General features: G+C 51.3%; 1 protein-coding gene across 9 annotated transcripts in view; it reads left to right on the top strand.

The window, feature by feature from the left end:
• Positions 1-24,440, top strand: part of DENND2B (DENN domain containing 2B) — a 210,993-nt gene extending 186,553 nt beyond the window's left edge. For 8 of the 9 annotated variants that reach the window (XM_006162906.3, XM_006162905.3, XM_006162907.3 and 5 more), the window contains 16 exons: positions 194-345; positions 1,799-2,014; positions 2,937-3,033; positions 3,641-3,685; positions 4,658-4,842; positions 5,923-6,032; positions 6,251-6,320; positions 9,649-9,726; positions 10,209-10,349; positions 14,415-14,563; positions 19,569-19,746; positions 19,993-20,034; positions 21,513-21,624; positions 22,225-22,464; positions 23,282-23,368; positions 23,915-24,440. In XM_006162906.3, the coding sequence (XP_006162968.1) occupies positions 194-345; positions 1,799-2,014; positions 2,937-3,033; positions 3,641-3,685; positions 4,658-4,842; positions 5,923-6,032; positions 6,251-6,320; positions 9,649-9,726; positions 10,209-10,349; positions 14,415-14,563; positions 19,569-19,746; positions 19,993-20,034; positions 21,513-21,624; positions 22,225-22,464; positions 23,282-23,368; positions 23,915-23,949 (1,937 nt within the window). In that variant the 3' untranslated portion in view covers positions 23,950-24,440. Of the gene's footprint in view, positions 1-17; positions 70-193; positions 346-1,798; positions 2,015-2,936; positions 3,034-3,640; positions 3,686-4,657; positions 4,843-5,922; positions 6,033-6,250; positions 6,321-9,648; positions 9,727-10,208; positions 10,350-14,414; positions 14,564-19,568; positions 19,747-19,992; positions 20,035-21,512; positions 21,625-22,224; positions 22,465-23,281; positions 23,369-23,914 lie in introns of those variants that run through there. The other variant, XM_027766108.1, reaches the window with a different exon arrangement.
• The last annotated feature ends 721 nt before the right edge of the window (positions 24,441-25,161 follow it).

Raw genomic sequence — 25,161 nt, 5'->3', positions numbered from 1 at the left:
CTCCCCACTGCAGACGGGCAGCTGCGTGACTCATGAGCCGAAGGGGCCAGGCAAAAGCCATTCTCTCTGGTTCACAGGAATTCTGCTTGTTTATTTGTGTGTGTGTGTGTGTGTGTGTGTGTGTGTGTGTGTCCATCTCCGTCCGTGTGTTTCCTTCTTCCCTTCTCCTCCTTTAACTTTTCCTCCTCTGCAGGAGATCTGCCCAAGGAGAATCCATATGAGGATGTGGACTTAAAGAACCGAAGAGCAGGACGAAAATCCCAGCAAGTGTCGGAGAACTCCTTGGACTCTTTGCACAGGATGTGGAGTCCTCAGGACAGGAAGTACAACAACCCTCCCTCTCAGGTAACGCAGCCCCCAGGGTGGCCTGCAGGGTCAGCCTGAGGGCCATAGTGGGGGCCTGACCTCTCAGCCCTTCCACTCTAGCTGCCTCCCTCGCTAGTGCTTGGCAAAGATCACCTCTGGAATGAGCTCTCACTCAGGCACTTCTGCCATGTTGAAACCCCTGTGGGCTCTGAGATGTGTTCTCAGGGCATCCAGCCTCCCATCATTCCCTCAAGACCCAGGTGCAGAGCTGCACAACGAAGCTCCTGCAGTTCCTGTCTCATTATTCTATTTCCTTTTCTGTGGGAGCTAGGAAGGCAGGCCCTGGTTGGAGTCTTGGTGTCCTGCACCAAGAAATTCTCTCAGTACTAGTGTTTGGGGGCCAGGTATGGGCCCCAAAACCAGATTTGTAGAACCAGACAGATGTACACACCTCCTGGAGCCACTCCTGTGAAGGGAGTCAGTGTGAATCTTAGAGGAATGGACAGAGAGAAGGCAGAGTAATGGGGAAAGTGAAAAGCCTAAAGAGGCTCTTGGAATGAAGCTTGTTCTAGTCTTGTCCAAAGTGATCCGAGGCAGGAACTTAGAGAGACTTTCTCCGACCTACCCTGGCAATTCTCTTTCTCTATGCACATGGAGAGACAGGGATATTATAACATTGGCAAAGAATGTAAAAATGATTCTCCTGGCTGTGGAACAATGCAATCATTTTTATAAGCGGTTTATTTGCTGATGTGCTCTGTTCAAACACTCTTCTACTGCATTTATATTGCCAGATTGGTGGGTAGGAAAAGGACATAGGGGCTGTGGAAGAAGGAGGATTCGAAGAGTAAGGAGAGGCAATTCCAGACCCCAGCAGTGGGAAGCTGTGGGATGCCTGCCTTCCAGATCCAGGGAAGAAGACGCCATGTGCTGAGAGTCAGCCCACATGGAGGGCAGGGTTGAGAAGGAGGCCTGCTTTGCCCAGCTCTGGTAGTCAGAGCCCAGAGCCCTGTGTCCTCTCTGGGGATGTGAGCAGGGCCAGGTTGCCTGGATCGCCCAGCAGAGCAGACTCGCCTGTGGGTTGTGGCGTCCACTAGCAGAAGCCTTTGGGGACTGGCTCAGGTGGGGATGACTGTTTTTATTGTCCAGGCTTAATCCTGTCCCAAAGATCAGGAGGACCCCTAGAATCCCCTTTGCCTTCCCTTCCTATTAAGAATGCAGGTTTCTTAGCCGCTGGTTTCTTTCTTTTTTTTTTTTCTGGCAGGAATAATGAAACTTCCTTTAGGAAGCAGCTACCCAATCTAGCCCTGACCTGGCTGATGAGCCGGGGAGGTCTGAGGACAGGAAGCCCTGGGGGATGGAGACTCCCAGGGTAGGACTGAGGGATGCAGGGATTCTAGTCTGTGGCTTCTGTGTCTAGGTCCCAGCAGGTGGGGCCTGGTCAAGACTCCTGTGGTGAGCCCCCTCCCCCCATGTCCTCTCCCCATGCCAGCTCTCCCTGAAGCCCAGCAGCCAGTCTCTGCGCAGTGGGAACTGGTCAGAGAGGAAGAGCCACCGGCTGCCACGATTACCCAAGAGGCACAGCCATGACGACATGCTGCTGCTGGCCCAGCTGAGCCTGCCATCTTCCCCCTGTAGCCTCAACGAGGACAGCCTCAGCACCACAAGTGAGCTGCTGTCCAGCCGCCGGGCCCGCCGTGTCCCCAAGGTATCCTCCCCACACAACCCAGTGGGGCAGGCAGGTGGTCAGCAAGGAGCCAGCTCTTCTCTCGCCTGCCCACCTGCCTCTGCCTGCCTGCCTGCCTTCTTCCCTTCCTTCCTCCTTTCCTCCCTAATCTGGGCTGCTTCCTCATTTTCCTTTGAATAAATTCTGGGCCCATGAACTGGTCTCATTTTCATCTGGTTAATTCCCTTTTCTAATCAATAGAGATAGATGCATTGCCTGATTCTTGGTGCTCAGATGTTAGAGGAAGGGAAGGCTAGCCAAGGCTCCCCGTAGTGAGTGTGTGGGTGGGTGTGGGTGCTGGGGTCTCTTTGCACCCATAAACATTTCTAGGCTTTCAAGGATCTAGGCTACAGACATGGGTTTTCCCTTCTATAACTCAGAACCAGAGTTTTCAACAATGATTTCGCTTATAGGCAGCCAGGCCCGAATCCCCAGTCCAAAGCAGCAGGATTTAGCCAAATGGTATTTTTAGCTTGCAAACAATGCTTGGGTATATTGGGAATTTAGCTTCTTCCTGTCAGGGCCTCAGGTTATAGCCCAGAGGGAAAAGGCTAGAATCTTTGTTCCTGTTATTGCATCTGAGGAGCTCTTTGTCTCAGTTGGTTCAGTGACTCTTGGGACCCAGGAGCTCCCATCCTGTCTAGCTTGATCACAGTTCCTTCCTCTGGGGAGCTAAGTTTAGTGACCTTGTCTTGGAGCAGAGGACCCTCCTAGGGGACTGGGAAGATGAAGAGCCACCAGGCATGGCTGGCGAGTGTCCAGAGGTTCAGTCCAATACTGGGCCCTGTGGGTGGCTTGCAGAAAGCATGCACCAGTAAAGGAAAGGATGAATTTCTAACCAGCCTTCTGGGAAGAAGGGCAGTTGATGGTAGGGTTCCTCACCCTCCCTCCTTTTCTCATCCAGCTCGTCCAAAGAATTAACTCCATCTATAATGCCAAGAGGGGAAAGAAGAGGTTAAAAAAGCTATCTATGTCCAGCATTGAGACAGCATCACTGAGAGGTAGGCCTGGATGCCTGAGCTGCTTCAGATGTCTTTGGAATGGGGAGAGGCATGGTCTGGCCTCAGGTACCCGGTCCATGGGCCAGCCATGGAGTCCGTCCACCTTGTAGGAGGGTAGGGCCCTGCCACAAAATGGCCACTTAGGAGGGAGGGCCTAATCAGGGGCAGAAAGCTCTGAGATGGGTTTTTTGAGGCTTTGAGCTATGAGGCCCTGAGTAGGGAGGTGCATGTGGGAATCTGATTCTGGCAAAAGGAAAGGCCAGACTTACTGAGCACATCGTCTGTTTCCCATTTCAAATCTTGGCCTCCCGGAGGCAGGGCTCTGATGTTCCAGGCCTTTAGGCCTCTCTGCTGGCTCAGCCTCCACCCTGGGCCCTCAGCTCTTTCCAGATCAGGCTTGGGTAGGGGTGCAAATATAGATTAGCACCTGCAGTCTGGGATCTGAGGGTCCCTGGCCCCAGGCCACTTAACTCAGATGCCTGTCCGCAGGCCCATGGCAGCCCCAACAAAGTGCAGACGTGGGGAAAGTTGGAAGTGGGCACCGAGAGTTGGGAGTTGGGAGGGGCAGTGGTTCAGCACACACACACTCCTGTCATTACTTTTTCAGATGAGAACAGTGAGAGCGAGAGCGACTCTGACGACAGGTTCAAAGGTGAGGCACAGCTGCCCAGGAGCACAGAACCCCGGGGATCAGCCTTTCCTTCCTCCACATATGTATCTCTAGTGTCCCAAACTGGCCTGGTGTGGAGAGTCAGCAGGCAGGCAAGAGACCAAGCCAGTGGAGCAGGGAGTTCTAGAGAAGTCTGTTCACACAGATATGTAAGCTCAGCCTGCAAGGTTGGATCCGATGAATCCCTTTGTCAAATCTATGGTTCAAGGTCCTGCCCACACTTTCCCAAGTCATTGCCCATGGGACTTGGGTGCTGGATTTGCCTGGTAAATCTGGAGGGTCAGAGATGGGTTTAGAAGATTACAGGTATCTTTTCTGGTTGTAAGAAGTGTGCCATGGGCTGAGGAAGTTGTCCTCTAGAAGCTTTGAGGCCACCCATCTTCTCAATTCCCCGAGAGGAGATTGCCACCTCCCTGAAAAGGTTCTGGGACCTCATTTTCCCTTGGACAAATCTTTATTGTTTTCTCTACTGGGAAACCCTGCCTAGCCTCGACCTTCCTGTGTGATTAAAGTGTGAGGAGCTTGCTTTCTCCTCCTTTCCTCTACTGGCCCCCAGGCAATGGGAAAGTGGACTTTGGGCCTATGGATAGGGACAAAGGGTCCAAGTCCAAGGACTCTAATAGGGGCCCAAGGATGAAACCTTTATGGACATTCCACTCATCTGGTCAGGGTGGGCTGGTACCAATTATTCACCCCTGGGTTTGCCTGCCAAGCAGTCCTGTTGGCCCCAGCTCAGCCTCCAGAAGCTCCAGGACCAGGCCAGTAGCTTCCTGGGTTAGAGCAGTCTTGATGCAGGTGTGAACACATTGTCCCTGCCACTTTTCCCCCAACCTGGCTGGGTGTGTGTTAGACTAGGCTCATGTGCTTAGAGGTGACCTTCATAGATGGAGCCCTGATTCGGGCGGGGGACTGACATGAGGCCTGTGAGGTCCAGCCTGCTTTGTGACTCCCCAGCCCACACGCAGCGCCTAGTCCACATCCAGTCGATGCTGAAGCGTGCACCCAGCTATCGGACGCTGGAGCTGGAGCTGCTCGAGTGGCAGGAGCGGGAGCTTTTTGAGTACTTTGTGGTGGTGTCCCTCAAGAAGAAGCCATCCCGAAACACCTACCTCCCTGAAGTCTCCTACCAGTTTCCCAAGGTGAGGCCATCTCTCTGCCTTCCCCATGCCCCTCCTCTGCCGACTTCTGTCTGCCTGGCCTATCTGGGGAAGAAGGGAAATTCTATTCCTGTTGTAGGTCCACACCTGGCTGCAACAGCTCTGTGTCTGCCTCCTCCTGGCCCCAGGGGGCTTCAGAGGATTAGGGTTGGGGCCATTGCTGAGTCAGAGGATCAGAGCTGGGAGAGCACCTCACTGTGTGCTTAGATTAAAACCCAAATGGTTTATAAGAGCTGCGAGGGTCCTGACCCCTAAGACTCCCAGCTACTTCTCCCACCTTCTCTTTCTTTTAAATCATTTTTATTGAGATACAATTTACATACTATGCAATTCACCCAGTTAAAGTTTACAATCAGTGGTTTTTAGGATATTTACAGTTACACAGTCATCATCACAAGCAATGTTAGAAACCTTCTGTCACTCTCAAAAGAACCCCGATACCCATGAGCAGTCACTCCCCTTTCTCTCACCTTCCTTCTCTTACCACTCCTCTGCTCAGGCCCAGCCAGCCAGCCTGGTCTCCTTGGTCTTCCTGTAACACTCAGACCTTCTCTGCCATTGCCTCTGCCTGGAGTGGTCATTGTCCAGCTCTCCACATGCTGTGGCTCTTCCTCATGTTTCAGTCTCTGCTCAGGCAGGACCTCTGGGCAGTACTTTCTCCTTCCCAGTTCTCTCTGTCCTGCCACTCTGCTTATTTCCTTTGTGGCACCCTCTGAAATTTTGTTGTTTATCTCGCTGACCTGACCGGAATGTACAGGTTCAAAGACCTTGTCCGCTTTGTTTCCAGTGATGGTCCTAGCACTCAGCCCAGTGTCACACCACACGAAAGTGTTGGGTTGGCTTTTGTTGAATGAATATTTGAATGGCGATTGAATGCATTCTCAGACTCTGAAAGGATTCAGAGTGAGGCACAGGTTGCTGAGAAGCCTGCAAGCTGGTAGGATGGCATCTAGGGTTTGCAGAAGGAAGTGCTTCTCATCCTCTCTCCACCTGTCCCCCCTCCCCCTTGCCCCCAGTTCCATGTCACCTCTTTACCTCTCCCTGTCCTCCTCTTCCCTGCAGCTGGACCGACCCACCAAGCAGATGCGGGAGGCAGAGGAAAGGCTCAAAGCCATTCCCCAGTTTTGCTTCCCTGATGCCAAGGACTGGCTCCCTGTGTCAGAGTACAGCAGGTGAGGCTTGGCCCCGGGCTGGCTGGAGGGAGAAAGGCTGCATCACTTCTTTCACCCCATAGCAGCGGGCAGCTGAGTGGGGCCCTCCCTGCTCCCAACCTACTCCCCTACAGCAACCCAGCCCTTCATCCCACCCTGAGATGGTGGTCCCTATTCTTAGGGGCCTGTTTCCTGGGTCCTCTGATAGCCCCTTGATGCCAGATCTCTCCCTGTTCCAGTGAGACCTTTTCTTTCATGCTGACTGGGGAAGATGGTAGCAGACGGTTTGGCTACTGCAGGCGCTTACTGGTGAGTAGGGCCATTCGATCCTATGTTCTGCACCCTAGGGCTTCCCCTGCCAACGCGTGCACACACACACACACACACACACACACACACTGTCACAGGTGAGGACCCCCCAGCTACTTTTGGATTGTAGGGCTCAGAGCAGTCCTTCTGAGTGGTCCACAGGATCTGTCTGCACTAGGTAGAGGGAGTAGGTCACCCTCTACTGGGTTATCATACCTTTTTAGCTTTTCTATACTTTTTGTTCATTTTCCTTGGAATTACGGGTTTGGATTACTGATCTCTGGTCACAGGATCACATCACCCTGGCCAGTATGTGGCGGACAACCTTCCTCTTCCTCATACCTGACCAGCCTACTGGGGAGGAGTCCTGTCTATGGTCCAGGAGAGCTGGAGGCTGACAGGGTGATAGAAGTACCTTCTCAGGGACTCTGGGAGAGACGCCTTGCAATTAGGGGAACAGGATTGGACTTTGAAAATTCAAACCATTTCTAAAGAGCAAATTTCTTCCCCATGTCCCTTGACATTAATTCTGGAACACTGATTGAGACAGAGGCACAGAGAGCTGGAGAGGGTGGGGCCCAAAGCCTGGCTCCTGGGGTACTCCCCCGGAAGTCATTGGTGGCTAACAGTGTTCCCGAATTTCCAGGTCTTTGTGAGAAAAGGCCTGACCAGGTACCAATCTAGGGGTAGATGAGAAGGATTCTAGGCAGGGGTGATATATGGCAGGAACCTTAAGGGATCTGCAGGGCCAGCATGTAGTGTGGTGGTTAAGGCTCTGGACTCCCACATGGCCGATTGTGGTTTTAGTCCTGAATCTGGCAGCTTGCTTTATCACTTTATCACTTTCTGTCTCTTTCTCTGTCTCTGGTGAACATGCATGTTCTGTTGCAAATTAAAAAAATAATAATAATGATAAGTAAAATAAATAATTATTTAAAAAAGAAAGAAAGAATCTGGGCCATTCACTCATTCAGAATACTATTACTCTGTGGAGAGTCAGGCCTAGGCCGGAGGCACATGAAGGTGAGCTCGATACAGATCCTACTCTAGATGTCTATTGGAGGAGGTCACACTTTCCACCTAGAAAAGAGGGGCCAGAAGTACACATGAGTTTAGGACCAACCATGTTCAACCTAATGCTTCAAGTATGTCTTTTTCCTAATCCTCGTCATAGCCCAGGGGGTGCTATTTATCCCTGTTCTAAAGATTAGGAAACTGAGACTCAGAGATGTAAGGACGGGCCCAAGATCACACAGCCAGTGAGGGACAGAGCCAGAGCTGACTCTGAGCCCTTTATCAGCATCCTGGTACTTTTGGATCACCCCAAAGGAGAGCCTGGGAAGAGGGCTATTTGGATACAGAATGCCAGTGGGGGACTGAGGGAATGGGGAGCAGTACAGCTGCCAGGCAGGGAGCCAGCAGAGGCTGGTCTGCCCCAGTTCCCCTGGGCCCGAAGAGGAGTGCTGCTCCGAGGCTGCCTCTGCTGGAGCATGGATGGAGCAGAGCTGCTCCCTGCAGTGGGCCTGCTGCCCCCGGGGAAGCGCGTGTTTGTCCTGGCGCACTCAGAGAGGGCCTGGGCTGGGACCCTGCCAAGGGGGCTGGCTTCCTGCAGATTGGACACAATGTTTCTAACCCAAATCCCACATACTTGATTTAATCACTTGGGGCTTTAGTGGAGGCGGGGGAGAGGGAAGGAGAGAGGAGTGAGTTTCAGGCCTAATATGGACAAAAACAGATTCTGCCTTCTCTTTAGATCTGTGACGTTGGCTAGCAGGTTTGGAGACTGAAATGGTCCCATCTGCGTTTGCTTAGCAGCCTGCGCAAGAGTAAAACACCTGCCGCTCTGCTCCCTCTGCTCCCTCTGCACTTGGCCTTGCCAGGCCCTGCAAGCCTCTGAGCCTCCAGGCCTGAGCTCTCAGCATGCTTCCTCCAGCTGCCCAGCTTTTTGTTTTTGTTTTTGTTTTAATTTATTTATTTACTGTGAGAGAGGGAAGGAGGGAAATAGAGACCCTTAATAGGGTCTTGCCTCACTTCAGTACCCCCACCAGCACTTCAGGCAGCCAGAATGACAGGCACAGCCATGTGTTCAAGTCAAGCCAGATCCGAACCCTGGGCCTTTCCATGTGGCTCCAGTTTCGTGCAATGGTGCCCTCCTGCTCACACTACCATGGCTGGGCCTGCCCACCTTTGAAATCCCTTTATTTCTTTATTAATTTTTAAAATTATTATTCTTCTTATTATTATTTTGGAGAGGTTTTTGCTATAGGGAATGTGCGCTCACCAGAACGGCAGAGAGAGACAGACAGACAGAAAGTGAGAAATCACCCCAATGGGGGATGGCCACACTGCAATCCCTTCTCCTCCATTCTCCAATCGGGATCTTGGACACGCACGCACACATGCCCAGCATGAGTTTAAGCTACCAGGTCCAGGACTCAAACCACGGTCAACTACATGGGAGTCCAGTGACATAGCCATTACGCTAACTGCTGGTACCCAAAACTCTCTGTTTCTTTGTTTGCCTTTACTTCATCGCATACCTTTACTCTGCATCTCTGTATCTCTTTCCATTCCTTCCTGTCAGAAAGCAGCAGGCTTTATAGGTAAGACAGTGGAAACTGAGGCCAAACCAGATTCCTGGCTCTACAGCTTCTTGATACATGACTTTAGGCAGTGGCTTCATCTTTTTGAATTCAGTTACCTCATCTGTAAAATGGGGCTAATAATGCCTCTCTCACAAGTTTTTTGTAAAGTACCTAGCCCAGGACTCAGGTGTAGAAAACATTAAATAAATAGTATTTCTTGTCCATTGTCTATGTTGAATGTTCAGTCTGTGCCCTCTTAGAATGGGGTGGATCAAGAAGAGAAAAAAGAGCAACTTAGAAAAGGGATGTTTTGCAGAGTGTCCCGTGAGGGCTACGTGACTTCTCCTAAGGATATACACAAGTTCTCATTTCTATCGCATCTCTGGGGGTCCCAGCTCAAGGATATAAAGCCATAAATCTCCCTGTAGCTTCTGCCAAACTCCTTTGTTCTAGGCCAGCCTCCATCAGTGTAATGGGATGAAGGGCAGAGATGTGTAGAACTTGGCAGGAACCTGGCATTGTGGTCTGGAAGACCCAGCAGAAGATAAGGTCTGGCCCTGGAGGGTGGTGGCCTTTCCTTTCCCCAAAGGTGCCTGGTCAAGTAGAGGCTGAGAAGAGGCTTGAAGCCTCCCTCCACTAGAGAGGCAGTCTTTCGTCCTCGGTTCCCAAGGAAAAGGAGCCAGATGTGGTAATCATGCATTCTCTATGTCTGTCTGTCTCTCTTCCTCCTCGTCCCGGCTCAGCCAAGTGGGAAAGGGCCTCGGTTGCCAGAGGTGTACTGTGTCATCAGCCGTCTTGGCTGCTTCGGCTTGTTTTCCAAGGTAAGAGGCTCTGGCTTGCTCCCCTGGCCCCTTCCACTGACAGCTCCCATAGGAGTGTCTGCAGCCAGCTTAGATGAGAAAACCACCTGTGGGGTGAGGGAGGGGGAGAGAATGATAGAGCAAGTGCGAGCGAGCTCTGACTCCTCCTTACTCCCAGGCCTGCCTCCCAGCCTCGCTGGTGGCATTTCCCCAGCTCCTGCGCTTGCAGTGTCAGCTCCCGTCACAGCCCACCCTGGCCTTTGGGAAACCAGGAGTGCCTAGATGGCATTTCCTGTGCCTGACTACTCTGTTCTTGGGGACTGAGGCAAGACCAGCCAGGGAACAGAGCAGTCACTGTGTTCCATGGAGAATAGGAAGATCCTGGCAAGACAGTCTTCCCATCTCCCAGCTTCTGGCCTAGCTTGGGCAGATGTTAGGCTGCCCTCTTCTCTGCCCAGGAGGTGGAGAATGGCAGTCTCTGACTCTCTTCCTCTCGGGCACAGGTCCTAGATGAGGTGGAGCGCCGCCGTGGAATCTCTGCTGCGCTGGTTTATCCCTTCATGAGAAGCCTCATGGAGTCACCCTTCCCAGCCCCAGGGAAGACCATCAAAGTGAAGACATTCCTCCCAGGTGCTGGCAATGAGGTAGGGATTTCTGCTGCCCCTTCTCTCAGGCTACGAGCTGGAGTAAGACCCGGCTTGCAAAACTGTGGTCTCTGGAAGTTAGAGAGCACAGCCCGTCCTTGCTCACCATGTCTATACCCAGTCTGAGGGGTGAAAAAGTGAGCAACAGCTCTAAATGCTGTCCCCCCAGGGGCCTTCTTTGATCCATTTTGACTAAACTACATCCTACCTTCCCTTCTTTTGTTCATTCATTAAATAATTACTGAAGATGTGCTCCCTCGCAATCAGGGATTGTTCTAGACCTTGGGGCAGAGTCATAAAATTAAAGAGGGAGGGACTCAGCTCTATCCTTGTGGAGCTTTTAGTCTGGTGGGAGATACTTATGTTAAATAAATACTCTTACACATAAATAGATCATTTCTAAATGTGTTAAGAGTCAAATGAAAGCACAAGATCTTATGAGAGTATACAGCAGAGAGCCTGCTTGTTAGAGGGCCAGGGAAGGCCTTCTCTGAGAAAGTGCCATTTGGTGAGTAGGAGGCAACTGGATGAAGTGGGATGAGGGAGACTGAAACAAAAGAGCATGGATGGGAGATTATTCCAGGCAGAAGGAACAACAAATTTGCTGCAAAGGCCAAAGTTGAGAAGGTACATGTTTTGGTCAAGGAACAGAAAAAAGGCCAAGATGGTCAGAAGAGTAGTGAGGAGGGGTGATAAGTTGGCCAGCACCAATCACAGTGTTCCAGTGAGGCCTGCTAAGGGTCTCGAATTTTAGCTTAAGCAGGGTTATGGTAGGACCCATTCACCGGCTATGATGTAGATAACGGGCTGAAGTGTGAACAGGGAGACCAACCAGGACACTAGGCTGTGGTACCAGCAAGAGATGGTAGTAGCTTGGATTAAGGTATGGCAGAAAAAATGGAGGGAAGCAGATGATTTGAGAAGTATTTCAGAATTAGGATTAATAGCACTGTTTGATCAAAGTAGGGAATAAAATTTTAAGGCCAACTGCATTTTTTTTTTTTTTTTTGGTTTGAGCAGCAGGGTAGATAATGAGCCCTGTGCTGAGGTGGGGGCACTTGGCAGAGGAGTGCGCGGTAAGAGGAGTGCTTAGGGGCCAGCAGGTGGTGTGCTGGTTGGGGTGCTGGACTTCCACACAGCCGACCATGGTTTTGGTGGCTTGGAAATCACGCTGGGTATGTGTGTGTGTGTGCCCAAAAGAACAGAGGAGAACAGGTTGCAGCATAGCCAGCCTCTCAGGGGGGGATTTTTCACTTTCCCTCTCTCTATCTGGCAAGTGCCCACTTCCTATGGCAAAACCTAAAAAAAAAAAAGGGGGGGGGGAAGCGTTCAATTATGTACATGTTGACTTTGCAATACCTGTGAGACACCTGAGAGAGGATATTTAGTAGCAAAGATTGTAGACAGGGAAGAGAAGAGAGCCCAGAGCTGGGGCCTCCTCTAGGAGGAACCCCAACAAGTAAAGGCCCTCCACCCCTATGGTGGAGGACTAGCAGCCCTGAAGCTTGGGGTGGTACGAACGCAGGAGAGGCTTTGGCTCCAATGCCAAGGAAAATGAGCGTGTTAAGGAGGAAGGAGCGACCAGGCGAGTCAGATGCCACTGAGAGGTCTGGATGAGGCATACAAAATGCCTTGACAAGAGCAGATTTCAGAAGTGGGTCCAGAGCCAAGGCGGAATGAGTAGAGAAGTGAACGGCAGTGTGGCAGTAGAAACAGCCTATATAGACATCTTTTCAAGAGGCTTGACTGTTAAAACGACGAGGGGAAGAGGCCGTAGTTGAAGGGACATGTGGAAGAGTTTATTAAAGACCACCGTTTGCCTGCTGGTGCCAGTGGTTGCAGAGGAAGAGGTTAAAGATGCACGCAAGGGAGGGGATAATTGGCTGTCACTGAGACGCATGGGTGGCGGCTTCTCAGGACTGGCTTTTGTTAGGAGAAGAGGAAGGCTCAGTGGCTTATAGATTTTGATTTCTCATCTGATGGTTTCGATTTTCTCCAAATAGGAAAGAAGGTCATCCTCTGAGAGTAGAGATGAGCGTTGGGTTCCAGGAGAGAAAAGAAGAAATAAGTTGGTTATTGCAGAGAATGGGAGAGGAATTGGCTAAGGAAATGGCTTAGGTTTGCTGGGCAGTGGCGATTACTCATTTCAGGTCTGTCTGTCTGTCGTTCTTTTTGTTTTTTTAAATTTTTGCTATAGGGTGTGCACACCCTATATCTTACTGGAAGGAGACAAAGAGGGATAGGAACTAAGAAAGCACTACCCACGGGGGATGGCCATGCCATCCTGTCTCCTCTCTTCTTGAGATTTAGAACAGGTGTGTATGTGTACCTGGCATGTATGTCAAGCTGCCAGGTGTGGGGCTCGAACCGTGCTGTTGGCCATGTGGGATCCAACCATCGTAAGCTGTTGACCCTCAAGTCTTTCTTTTTGCCTCTTCCCACCCTCAGTTCAAGGGACTTCAGGAGGTTCAGGGACTTCCGTGGTCTGCAGAGAGGATAGCTGGTCCTGCTTTGGTAGCCAGACATGATGCCTGGGAGTTTTCAAGACCCAGTCCTGCCCCCTCACATGCCCTATTCTCACCACACTGACTTGAATTCTGTTCTCTGGGCCTGGCTTCCTTTTGCCCAGAGGACACTTGCCTTCGTTTCTCGCTAGGGAGTCTGAGTCAAGCATCTTGTGCTCTGTGGTATTTCCCCGTCCCCTTCCCCCGTCCTAGATGGGGTTGGCTGCCCTTCCCAGATACACTGCCAGCTGCAGGCAGACGTTAATCGCACCTGCCTGTCTTGACGCCAGGCTCCCGGCTGTGATTGTGCAAGCTCATTCAGCCTTCCTGGGCTGTGATTCTCAGGCCTAGGGCACGTGGCCAGGCTACATGACTTCTCAGTTCCTGGGGGGTCCTGGATCCCAAGGCGTTAGGAGTATGGGACTAGGTGCTGGGGAGCCAAGCCTATGGGCTGCATGCAGGATTCTTGGGAGGGAGGGTCAGGAGCTGGACTGTGACTTCAGGTATGAGGGCCTTGGCATAACTGTGGCAAGGCACTCCTGTAGCCACACCTACTGAGCATCTGGGGTATACCCTGCATTGTGCCAGTCATGGACCCCTGGGACACTACCGTCCAGTAGGACAGGGGTGTACACAAATTTTTCTGGCCCATTTTGCTGCTTCTCTGGGGCTGGGAGGAATGAATACTGAACGGGGAGTTAGAGCCCTTCACTTGCCTAGACTTTGAGGAGCAAATGAGACGATGTGTGGGGCTGAAGTCCCTTGAAAAGGTTTAGCTCTGACCCAGTCTCAGGAGGCTGCACATCATGCTGCCCACAGGCGCCGAGGAAACGGAGGTGAGACCGTAGGCTGCGACAGCTCGGGCACAGCTTGTCTGTCAGCAGCCCCTCCTGCCCTCCACCCCAGCTCTTAGCCCCGACACTGACCTTGGCAGCAGCCTTTGTAGGGAAGAGCTGGGCCTGGCCCTGATAAAGACAGCCTGCTTCTTGGCAAGGGTTGCAGAGGGCCAGCCCTTTCCTTGTGCTTTCCTTGTTCCTGGTATGGTCTTAGGGCACTGGAGATAAAGGCCAGGATGGCAGGACAAACATAGCCTCTGGAAGGAAATTCTTTCTCGCAGGAAAGGGAGGGGACATGCCAACAAGGACATCACCATTGCCTTTCCAGAGATGGCTGAGGAAGAGTCCTAGGATGCAGAAATGTTGCCCTGTCTGTGGCCTGGAGAGCAATGATTGGCTATCGGGCCTGGTCATCAGGGGGCCAAAACCTTTGCCTGGGAAGATGGGCAGGAAAAACCTATGACTGAGGCCGTGTGAGAGCAATCGACTCTCCTGCCAAGAGATCCTGATGGATGTTCCTCGACTCCTTCCTTTCTGGAGCTCCTTGACTTTCCCACTTAGCCCTCTGGCTCACGCTGGGCGTCAGAATAGTATGGGAACAGAGCTGCTGTCTGAGGGAGGAGGAGGCTGGGTCTAACTGCATGGTGGGGGGACTAGGCCCTTGAAAAGAGAGTGGGGAGGGACCCAGCCTGCCGTGGCCCACCTTCCCAGTCACTCTCCTGCAGGTGTTGGAGCTGCGGCGGCCCATGGACTCCCGGCTGGAGCATGTGGACTTTGAGTGCCTTTTCACTTGCCTCAGCGTGCGCCAGCTCATCCGAATCTTTGCCTCACTGCTGCTGGAGCGCCGGGTCATCTTTGTGGCGGATAAGCTCAGGTAGGGTCCAGCAGGGTATGGAAAGGGGGCAGGCACACCACTAATTAAGTCAGCAAAGTTTACAAGCCCCAATGTGTGCCAGACACTGGGTATTGGAGTGTGGGTGGTATTGGGGGGCCAGGGAGGTAGCGAGGTAAAGCTCAAATGAAGAGGGAAAGGCGAGCAAGCAGCCCAGCTAGGGCATGGCTAAAGGAGGATCAGGGCTCAGGAACACACAGGGGCTGGAAACCTTATGGTCCCTGAGGACTTGGCCTATGCGGGGAGGAAGGACACTTCCTGCTTTGCAGTAGCCGTGTTTGTGTAAATATGGATACATTCACCTGGAGGAAGGTAGGAAACTAAAGAGAAAAACTGGCTGAGGCCCATGTTTCCTCTGGAGGTGAGGCCAGGCCATCTTTGGAGGAGGTAGGGTTTGGGGAGAACGATGGGTAAGGAGCATTGAGGGACCCGTGGAGGGTGTCACTGGAAAAGGAATTGATTGAGAGTTGTGGAGGGGAAGAGGTGAGGGCATGAGGCTGTTGGAGAAGAGAGGATGTGCAGAGATGTTGGCCATCACTGCAGGGAGAAGGGAGAAGAGGGTGGCCGGCGGTTGGAGGTGCCAACAAGGCAGAGGAGCTGGTTTAGGAGGAATAAGAAAAGAACTGGGTGTCTGAAATGTTGGCATTCGCGATTTTAAAGGGAGAGGTACCAAGGTCTGGTACCTGGCCGTGAGGGATGGCAGAAGTAATGGTCACCAGGCATGAGGCATTCTGGAAAGGCAGACTCTGGAGCTCTTCTAGGCAGCTGGGACTTTAAAAATGTATAAACCTGGGACCTCCAAAAAGTTCATGGAAAATATGTGTTTTCAGGTTGGCTCCATAGCACAGAAGTTAATAGCTACATTCCACATGGCTGACCACAGTTCACATCCCTGCCTCAGCAACTTGAGAAACACACCAGGCACATGTGCATGCATGTGTGCCCAAATCCCCAAGGAGGTAGAGATGGATGGAGAAGGGATTGCAGTCTACTGAGAGGTGCACACGCTTGCTTAGTCTCTCTCTCTCTCTCTGTCTCTGTCTCTTTCTCTCTCTCTGGCAAGGACACATACCCTCTGGCAGTTTTTTGTTTCGTTTCCTTTTTTAATCATTATACATCACTACAGCTTGTAAAATGAATTACCCAACGTAAAGAAGTTTACATTAGTCCAGTTGAAGATATCATACACATTATCATCAACAGATCATCATCCATTTCTGTGTCCCATAAATACCTTACTTCTTTTTCTCCTTGATTCCTTTTTTTACACTCTCTCCCTTCCTCCACCTTCTTCCCATACTGTCTCCAGTATTTGTAACCATTTTCCATGTTTCTATATCCTCTAATCTTTGAGTTTCTGCCATAGAGTGTGGATAGTCAGTATACATTTAGTGGCGACATACAATGTTTCTCTTTCAGCCTGGCTTGGTTCACTCAGCAGTAAATCTTCCATATTCACGCACTTTCTTTCAAATGACAGGGTCTTCTTGTTTTTAAAAAATGCATATAAAGGACCAGCAGATAACATAATGGTTATATCACTGGACTCCCTCATAGTTGACTGTGGTTTGAGTCCCAGACCTGGTGGCTTTAAACTCATGCTAGGCGCATGTGTGTGCATGCCAAAAATCTCAAGAAGAGAATGGAGAAGGGACTGTGGCATGGGCCATCCTCCCGGGGAGTGATTTCTTGCTTTCTGTCTCTGTTTCTCTCTGTCTCTCTGGCAAGCACATGTGCCCTACAGCAAAAATCTCTCTCTAATAAAAAAGCATATAAAAACCTATGCATGGATTTCAAAATTTTTTGCACAAAAATAAGCCCATATTTTAGTTGCTAATTTATTTTTTAGAGAGGTTTTTGCTATAGGGCATGTGTGCTTGCCAGAGAGACAGGAAGTGAGAAATCACCCCTCAGGAGGGATGGCCACATCACATTCCCTCCTCCTCCATTCTCCTCTTGGGGTCTTGGGCACACACTCACACATGCCCAGCATGAATTTTAATTTTTTAAGAAAGATTTTTGCTATAGGGTGTATGCACTCGCCGGAGAGTCAGAGAGAGAGACAGGGAGACAGAAAGCAAGAAATCACCCCCCAGGAGGGATGGCAATGCTGCAGCCCCTTCTCCATTCTCCTCGGTATCTTGGGCACGCATGCACACACACCCAGTGTGAGTTTTAAGCTGCCGGGTCCAGGACTCAAACTGTGGTCGGCTACGTGGGAGTCCAGCAAAGTAACCATTACACCATCTGCTGGTCCCCAATAAATCCATAATTTAATTTCTTTTTTTCACCAATTTTTTGAAGTGCCCCCACGTGTATGTGTATTACTATATATTGCCCCCACATATACACATGCATATCTATGTGTTGGGCATGCAGGGTCATGATGGACCCGTGGTGGCACCCTGCATTTTGTCACTGAGAGCCCATTACAAGCAGTGTGGGAGGTGGAGTAGTGGCCCTGGTCTGGGAGTAGATGTTGATCACAATGCCCGCTCTGTGCCATACCAGGTCAGGCGCTAAGATGAGGAACAGTAAAGGAAAATCTTTCTGCTTGGTCTCTCAGTAAGTCTGAAATCCCTGGACCATTATTTCCTTCTGTATGTACGAAAGAGTAGTTGAGAAGAGCAGAGAAATGGGCCGGCCCCTCGTGGGTTCCAGGGCAGGAAGGCAGGCCTACCCTCAGCCCAGGAGAAGGCAGGAGGAAGCACCAGAGCTGCTGACTGTCCAGAGAACCAGAGCTTAGCAGTGAACTGCCCTGACCTGATCCTATCTCAGCCATAGCAGGTGCTGTGTCCCATAGCTCCAGGGGTCCTGTGGGAATGTCAGGCCCTTGTCAAGTGGCTGGCCCAGCCCTGGAAACAGGTTTGGCCTTGCGGCTTCAAGAGGTGGCCTGTTGCCTTCTGCCAAACATGGTTGAACATGGTCGTTGTCAGCGTGCAAGTCCCCTGGCTTCCCAGCCATGCTGCTCTGGTCTGGCCAGACCTTTGGCCTTGACAGAGCCTAGACCCTAAGGTCCCACCCCCTCACTTAATGGAGCCTCCTCTTGCCACCCCACCCCCAGCCCTGTTCCCTGGGGCTGTGAATACAGCAATTGTTTCCTGTGGTCACAGCTGTTTCTGAGCACATTCCAGGACCATTCTAGCAGGAAAATATTCAGGGTCTTGTTGTTGGCCTGGCTCCGCATTCAAGTCCTGCTGGTCTCGAGTCTTAGAAAAGATGTCCTTCCCACTTGGGGTCTCCCTGGAGAGGAGGGGAAGCAAACAGCCATGGCACACAGGCCTGACCTGGACAGGGCAGGTCCAGCTGGCTCATGTTCTGGAGCACATGTTATAGGTGTTCCTCAAGTCCTTTGTCCCTCTTGCGTGTGTGTGTGTGTGTGTGTGTGTGTGTGTGTGTGTATAGGGAGAACACCCTGGCTCTGTATTCATTGGCTTTAGTGGTTACACAAAAACTGCCTCCTAGCTCTGAGATAGTCCTTTTCCAGATCTTTTTAAGATGTCTGTGTGAGGAACTGTTTCCAGGGGAGGGGCTGTCAGAGCCAGGACACCTGCACCTCTCTCTCGAGGCCCAGCACAGGGTAGCAGGACAGCCAAGCAAGGCGGATGATAAGCACTTGTGGACATCAGAGGGCCTTCATTCTTTCTTTCTTTCTTTTTTTTTTTTTTTTTTGGAGAGGTGCTGTAGGGTGTGTGCGCTCACCAGAAAGACAGAAAGAGACAGAAAGCGAAAGATCACCCCCCAGGGGGATGGCCACATCGCAATCCCTTCTCTTCCTTTCTCCTCTCAGGATCCTGGGCACGCATGCACATGCAATCCCTTCTCCATTCTCCTCTCGGGATCCTGGGCATGCATGCACACGCGCTCAGTGTGAGTTTAAGCCACCGGATCCAGGACTCAAACTGCGGTTGACTACATGGGAGTCCAGCAACACAGACATTATGCTAACTGCTGGTCCCTCAGAGGGCCTTCTAGGACAGGGAGTTTGTTTCTGTCATAGCAGGGACCTATGTCCTCTCACTGGTGGGGCATTAGGTGTGAGCTGCGGCTGCTCAGGTAGCGCCCAGGACTTTTAATGGCTGACAGATGCAGAGCCAGTACTAACTTGAGCTGGGCTCTGAGCCTCTGTCCCCTCATTTGTAGCCGGCCCCTATGGGAGGGCCTTGGGCACTCCTCTTGACAGGTGGGGTTCCTTCAGGCCAGAGTGTCTCCTGTGTTTCCTGGTGCTCACACCGGCCTCAGCACACATGGACGGGTATACTCACCTTTGTGCACTCGTGCTAGCACCTTCAGAATTGCCCTCCCCATCTCCCATTGGTCATTTGGCTTGGCAGCCCCATGAGGTTCCTGGTGAGGGGTGAACCCCCTAAAACCAGAGAGGAAAGGTGGTGGGCACCTCTCTGGTGAGAATGGTGCCAGTTGGCTGACCTTTGGATGTTGCACACTCCCTATTTGCCAGACCAGTTTCCAGCCAAGAAGAAAAGATGGAAAGGGAGAGGGTGGAACAGCAGAAGTAAGGCTGGGCTGGGAGACAGCAAAACTGCTTGTGTCCCAGCTCTGTGGCTTACGATCACACTGACCTTGGGCTTTGCTGGCCCTGGCTGTGACAGGCAGAATTGGTAAGATGACCTCTGTAGGACCTTCCCGCTTGTACACACTGATTCGTGATACTCCCACACCAGCCCAGGCCTATCTATACATCTGGGTGACCCATGGGCATGTGTGTGTGAAAGTCCTTTGTGTGTTCAAGTGTTGCTGCATATTTTCATGGCTGTTTGTAGGTAGAGTCCCCAAAGAGGCTGGCATAGTATCCTCGAGACCCTAAGCAATGGCAGGAGAGGTGGGAGCTGTTTGTGGGTCCACCTAGGCCTCCAAGCCCCATTAGCATTTCTGATGCACTGGCAAGTTTACTGTCCTGAGGGTGTTGTAGGATGTGCTGCGCTTCCAGCAGGTTCTCAGTGCCCTTCCCGTTCTCTCTGCCCATCAGCACTCTCTCCAGCTGTTCCCACGCGGTGGTGGCCTTGCTGTACCCCTTCTCCTGGCAGCACACCTTCATTCCTGTCCTACCGGCCTCCATGATTGACATCGTCTGCTGCCCCACCCCCTTCCTGGTTGGCCTGCTCTCCAGCTCCCTCCCTAAACTGAAGGAGCTGCCTGTGGAGGAGGTAGGTCACCATGGGAAGCCCTGGGGGGAAGGTAGAGAAGTTCAGAGGGGGAAGGGAGAGGCTGCTGGGATCTCTGTGGCTTCTGGGCCTCTCTGCCCAACTTCTATGCTTTCCCCCGAGAGGGTCATCCTGGCTGGAGTTATTCCTATTATCTGCCCCTGGGAACCTGGGCAGGCTGGAGACCTGGCAGAGGGCATTGCAGGACTTGTACCCTGACCCACTACCACTAATGACTCCTTTCCTCAGGCACTGATGGTGAATCTGGGATCTGACCGATTCATCCGGCAGGTAAGAGCAGCACACTGCAGAACCACGACTGGCCCTGGGGTGATCACCGTCAGGTTCCAGTTCCCACCTGCCACTCGTACACTCAACCTGCATGTTCTGTTCACTGAGCTCTGTGGTTCCATACTGACTCATGACCTTATCAGGGTTCGGTTGGCATCATCAGCTTTTAAAAGGCAGTCTGAAGTGTGAAGAACATGGCTTGCAAGTCTGCAGACTTGACCTCTGGGCTTTGCCACCTTTGACCTATATCTCATGGTCTTATGCCTTTGAACTTCTCTGAGCCAGTGTTCTCATCTCTTAAGCCAGGACGGTGCTAACACCTGCCTCAAAATGTTGCTGGGGGATTACACAAATAACCAGAGTGCTATGTAATGTAAAAATTTGCAGTCGCTTTTGTCAACCACAGAAAGCCTTTGTTAGTCATGGAAACCCTCCCAGCTCTCTACAGAGGAGCATGACCTAGAGCACAACCCAGTGCTGTTTCTTCCAGGAAGGTACTGTCTATTACACCCTAGACAGAGCCAAAGCTCCATGATAGGGGCCCTGAACCAAAACAGAAAGAGGAACTGATAGCCTAGCCTCATGCCTGAGGTGTAGGCTGGGCCACAGTCCCCCTGTCCCATGCCACCTGGCTTCCCACCTGGAGCTGAAGATGAGGTATCGGGGAGAGTGCATTGGATGCTAGGATAGGAACCCCTGGCTAGTCCTCCCACAGTGGGTGATTGGGTGGTGAATGCCACTGGCTATACAGCTTTTTATCTGTTTAACCTTAGGCAAGTTTTATTTATTTATTTATTTATTTTTTTAATTTTAGAGTTTTGTTATAAGGACAGAGAGACAGATGGAAAGAGAGAAATCGTCCCCTGGGGGATGGCCACGCTGCAGTCCCTTCTCCTCCATTCTCCTCTTGTGATCTTGGGCACACACACACATAGTGTGAGTTTTAAGCCACTGGGTCTAGGACTCAAACTGCTGTTGACTACGTGGGACTCCAGCAACGTAACCTTCATGCCATCTGCTGGTCTCGTTAGGCAAGCTTCTTAATCTTGTTGTGCCTCAGTTCCTTTTCTTAGAATGAGGTCGGTAGTAGTGTCGTGGCTAATGAGAGGATATGTGTTTGAGCTCTTCAAAAGGGGCTCAGGGGACCAGCAGTTAGCATAATGGCTATGTCGCTGGACTCCCATGTAGTAGACCGCGGTTCGCGTCCTGGGCCTGGTGGCTTAAAACTCACGCCGGGCGCGTGTGCATGCGTGCCCAAGATCCTAAGAGGAGAATGGAGGAGAAGGGATTGCGGCGTGGGCATCCTCCCTGGGGGGTGATTTCTCGCTTTCTATCTCTCTGCCTGTCTCTGTCTGGCGAGTGCACGCACCCTATAGCAAAAAACCTCTCCAAAAAAAAAAAGGGGGGGGGGGCTCAGCACATCGTAAGTGCTCTTTGGTGCCAGCTCTAATTATCACTCATTTTCTCCGTTCTCCTAGATGGATGATGAGGACACACTCTTACCCAGGAAGTTACAGGCAGCTCTGGAGCAGGCTCTAGAGAGAAAGAACGAACTGATCTCCCAGGACTCTGACAGCGACTCCGATGATGGTGAGGGAGGCTTGCCCTGGCAGGATCTGCCCTAGTCCTAGACTCCCTTGGCCTCATATGGCTGGGACCGTTTCTCTGCACCAGACCCTTCTGGCTGATGAGGCTCCAGATAGATGGTGTGGGGCTCACTTTTGATCATTTTTCTCTACCCCAGGAGGTTTTGGGAAGGTAAGCACAAAGACTTGTGGCAACTACAGAGACGCTTCTGGCTGACAGGAAACAAATTCCTCCTCCCCCTCAGGCCTTAATTCAAGCCACTGCAGGAGATGGAGGGAACTTGGGAACTTGCTCTTCTAAGAGGCCAGGAAAATCACTGAGGGAGAGGGATGTGGGGGAAGAGGTGCTCTGGTCTCTGATTTCTACTTCCATTCATCCAGCAAGTATTGACCATCTTCCATGTTCAGAGCACAGTTTCCAACCTCCGGGAGCTCAGGGGCTAAGTTACAAGCCCCTGAGCACAAGAGAAAAAGTTTCAAGACCAGATAAGTGGTACTGGCTGGAAGTGCTGTGGGGAGAGGGAGACCCCACCTACTGGAGGTTGGGGGCAGGCCTTGCAGCTCTCTACCTGAAGCTCAAAGGTCTTTTTTTTTTTTCTTCCAGAATGTAATACCCTCAACGGGCTGGTGTCAGAGGTGTTTATCCGGTTCTTTGTGGAGACCGTGGGGCATTACTCCCTCTTCCTGACACAGAGTGAGAAGGGGGAGAGGGCCTTTCAGCGAGAGGCCTTCCGCAAGTCTGTGGCCTCCAAAAGCATCCGCCGTTTCCTTGAAGTTTTTATGGAGTCGCAGATGTTTGCTGGCTTCATCCAAGACAGGGAGCTAAGAAAGTGTCGGGCAAAGGGTAAGGCCAGAAGAGCTTGGGATGAGGGTGTGGGCCCTCTTCTGTGACAGGGCTGAATAACTAGGCCCTGTGATGGAAGCTTGTAGGTGTCAGCTAAGGCCAGGCCTTCAGCATCCCATTTCCTCTGATAGAAGCTTCCAGGGGAGCTTCCTTCTGCTGTCCCAGGAAAAGCCTTCACAGGGCTGTGCACAGATTGCAGCCATAGGCAGGGGAGTGGAGTACATCTCCCCTAAGAGTGGCATTGCCCATCCCTCCTCAGAAGCCCATCTCATTCAGACTGAGCAATTTGGGTGGGAGGGAGGACTGAGAACCCAGGGGTTGGGCAGTCCCTTAGGAGTAGGCTATGTGTCCTAGGTTGGTGGCAGTCCCCATTCAAGGCGGGGGGGGGGTCATCTTATCTCTATTTATGACTTGTTCTAGAGATTTTTCTTATCAAGATCTGTCTAATATGAGAGTTATTATTTCTTCTGTCCACAAATATTATCCATTTAGTGTAAGAAATGTTTTTGAAAAAACCTGAGAGAGCAATCTAAAAGAAGCTGAAGGTATCCACTTGGGGACAGGTCATCCTGAGCATGATGCAGTCAGGAATGTTCTGAGGAAGGCAGAGTCTTCTTGCTACCAACAGACACCTGTCAGATGTGACTTATGATCATTTGATGAGCCAGTCTGAATTCTGATCAGATGCTCCTTCCAGTTACATCCCACATGCTTGGTTTCTCCTTTTTGGCATCTGTTCCCCATGATTCCTATCTTTGGCCTTCCTCTTGTTTCCTTCAATGATCTCATCCCTCCTCCTGTTTTCCTTTTTGCCCAGGCCTCTTTGAGCAGCGAGTGGAACAGTATTTAGAGGAACTTCCAGACACTGAGCAGAGTGGAATGAATAAGTTTCTCCGAGGTTTGGGTAAGTTGCCTTGTTACTGATGAGACAGGTGTGCAGCAGGATGGGAGAGAGAGGAGGGGTTGGGAGATCTGTCACTACCAGCGGGTATTTATACCAGGGCTGTAGACTACAGGAGACCAGACCCCTTGGTGCAGAGAAAGCTCCCAGCCTTGGTCCACAGGCATTTAGCACAGCATTTACCAAGCTGCGGAACAGAGAAGCCACAGGTTCTCACAGAAGTCTTTGGGGTGCAGTCCTTCCTGTGTGAATATGAGGGCTATCAGGGACCAGTGAGCTTTCCTCTAGGTTATGAGTCTACAAAAGTAGCAGTGCTTGGCTACAAAGCATGGCTCCCTTAAGGGTGCAGAGCCAGCCAGCTCCCAGAGCCATAGTGTATCTGAAAGGCCAGAGAGATTAAGTGGCTTGCCCAAGGCCACACAGTGATTAATACTATTGCCCTCATCAAATGTTTACACTACCCTGAGTTAGATCTATACGAAGAAAGGAGTGGAGGCTGGGAGAGATGACATTGAAACATTTCTCACTCTTGCCCTTTCTGACCCACAGGCAACAAAATGAAGTTCCTCCACAAGAAGAATTAAACCCCTTTCCCAAAAGCTGGGACTCGCATGAGTCCAGTGCCTTGCAGAGCCTGGAGCCTGGGGAGGATACCCAGCCTGGGACCCCCAGGGCTGCTGTAGCTGCTCTGCCCCACAGATCCCACCCTCCAAGCCAGCCCACCTCTGCCTTCATGATATCCCAGGATACTGTTTGTAAATAATCTGCTGTAAGCTTTCTTAACTGTTTTTGTAACAAGCAAAGAGAATCTGATAAATATTTGTATAGTCCCAAGGGCCGGGTGCTTTCCTGCCCTGAGCATGGATGGAGTTTTGCTGGGTGCTGGTGACTGGCCAATTATGTGCAGCTGACTGTCTCGGCCGAACCACTGATAATCCCTGGAGGCTTCTGGCCTGCCTGCCCGCCCAGGCCCCTGCTGCCAGTCTCGGGCCCTGGAGAGCAGATGCTGTCTTGTTCTGTACAGGAGGACTATGTTTTTTTAAATCTTAGAGTTTCTATTTTTTTCTAGTAATACCCCTCTATTTTTGAAAGGTAAAGGCCAAGCAGTCCCCCTTCACAGTGTGGAACCAGGCTCTCAGTCCTCCCTTGTTCTTCCTACTCTCTGAGGTGGTCAGAGAGTCATGGGAGGCCCACCCCCCAGCTCTGCCAGTGCTCTCTGGGCCTGGCTCCCAGCCAGTGGTGGCCATGATGCGGTACAGGGCATCCCTTCTTCCCACCATCTACGGGTGTTCTCAATAAACAGTGTACAGTTGTTTGGGCCCAGAGCCCCATGTGTTCCTTGGCTTCATTACCTAGAGATCTTTCTACTGGAAAGGGGCTGAGACAGGCCAGTTGGGGATCAAACACCATCATGCTGGAAAGTAAGTACTTGACTAAGGGGTTAGCATCAGTGTGGGTCACTCAACCCTTGCCCCCACCTCCCCAGAACCAAGCTCTGTGAATCTGAGCTGTAGATTGGTCTTAGAGCTAGAAGATGCCTCATCATTGCTCTAGTTATTGTTTTGGTTTAGCTTTCCTCCCCAAGAACCAATTGCTCCAACTCTAAAGTATTTCCAGTAATGGGAAGAATGCTCTTTGACCTTTGGCTCCATTATTAGATGAAATCTTTTTTTTTTTTTTTGGATCCTCCAATCTCACCCCCTTTTAATTTTTTTTTTTTTTGGAGAGGTTTTGCTATAGGGCACGTGCGTTCACCAGAGAGAGACATAAGAGACAGAAAGCAAGAAATCACCCCC

Source organism: Tupaia chinensis, unplaced genomic scaffold, assembly GCF_000334495.1.
Source record: "Tupaia chinensis unplaced genomic scaffold, TupChi_1.0 Scaffold141165_1, whole genome shotgun sequence".
NCBI lineage: Eukaryota > Metazoa > Chordata > Mammalia > Scandentia > Tupaiidae > Tupaia > Tupaia belangeri.
This window is presented reverse-complemented; position numbering and strand designations above follow the sequence as displayed.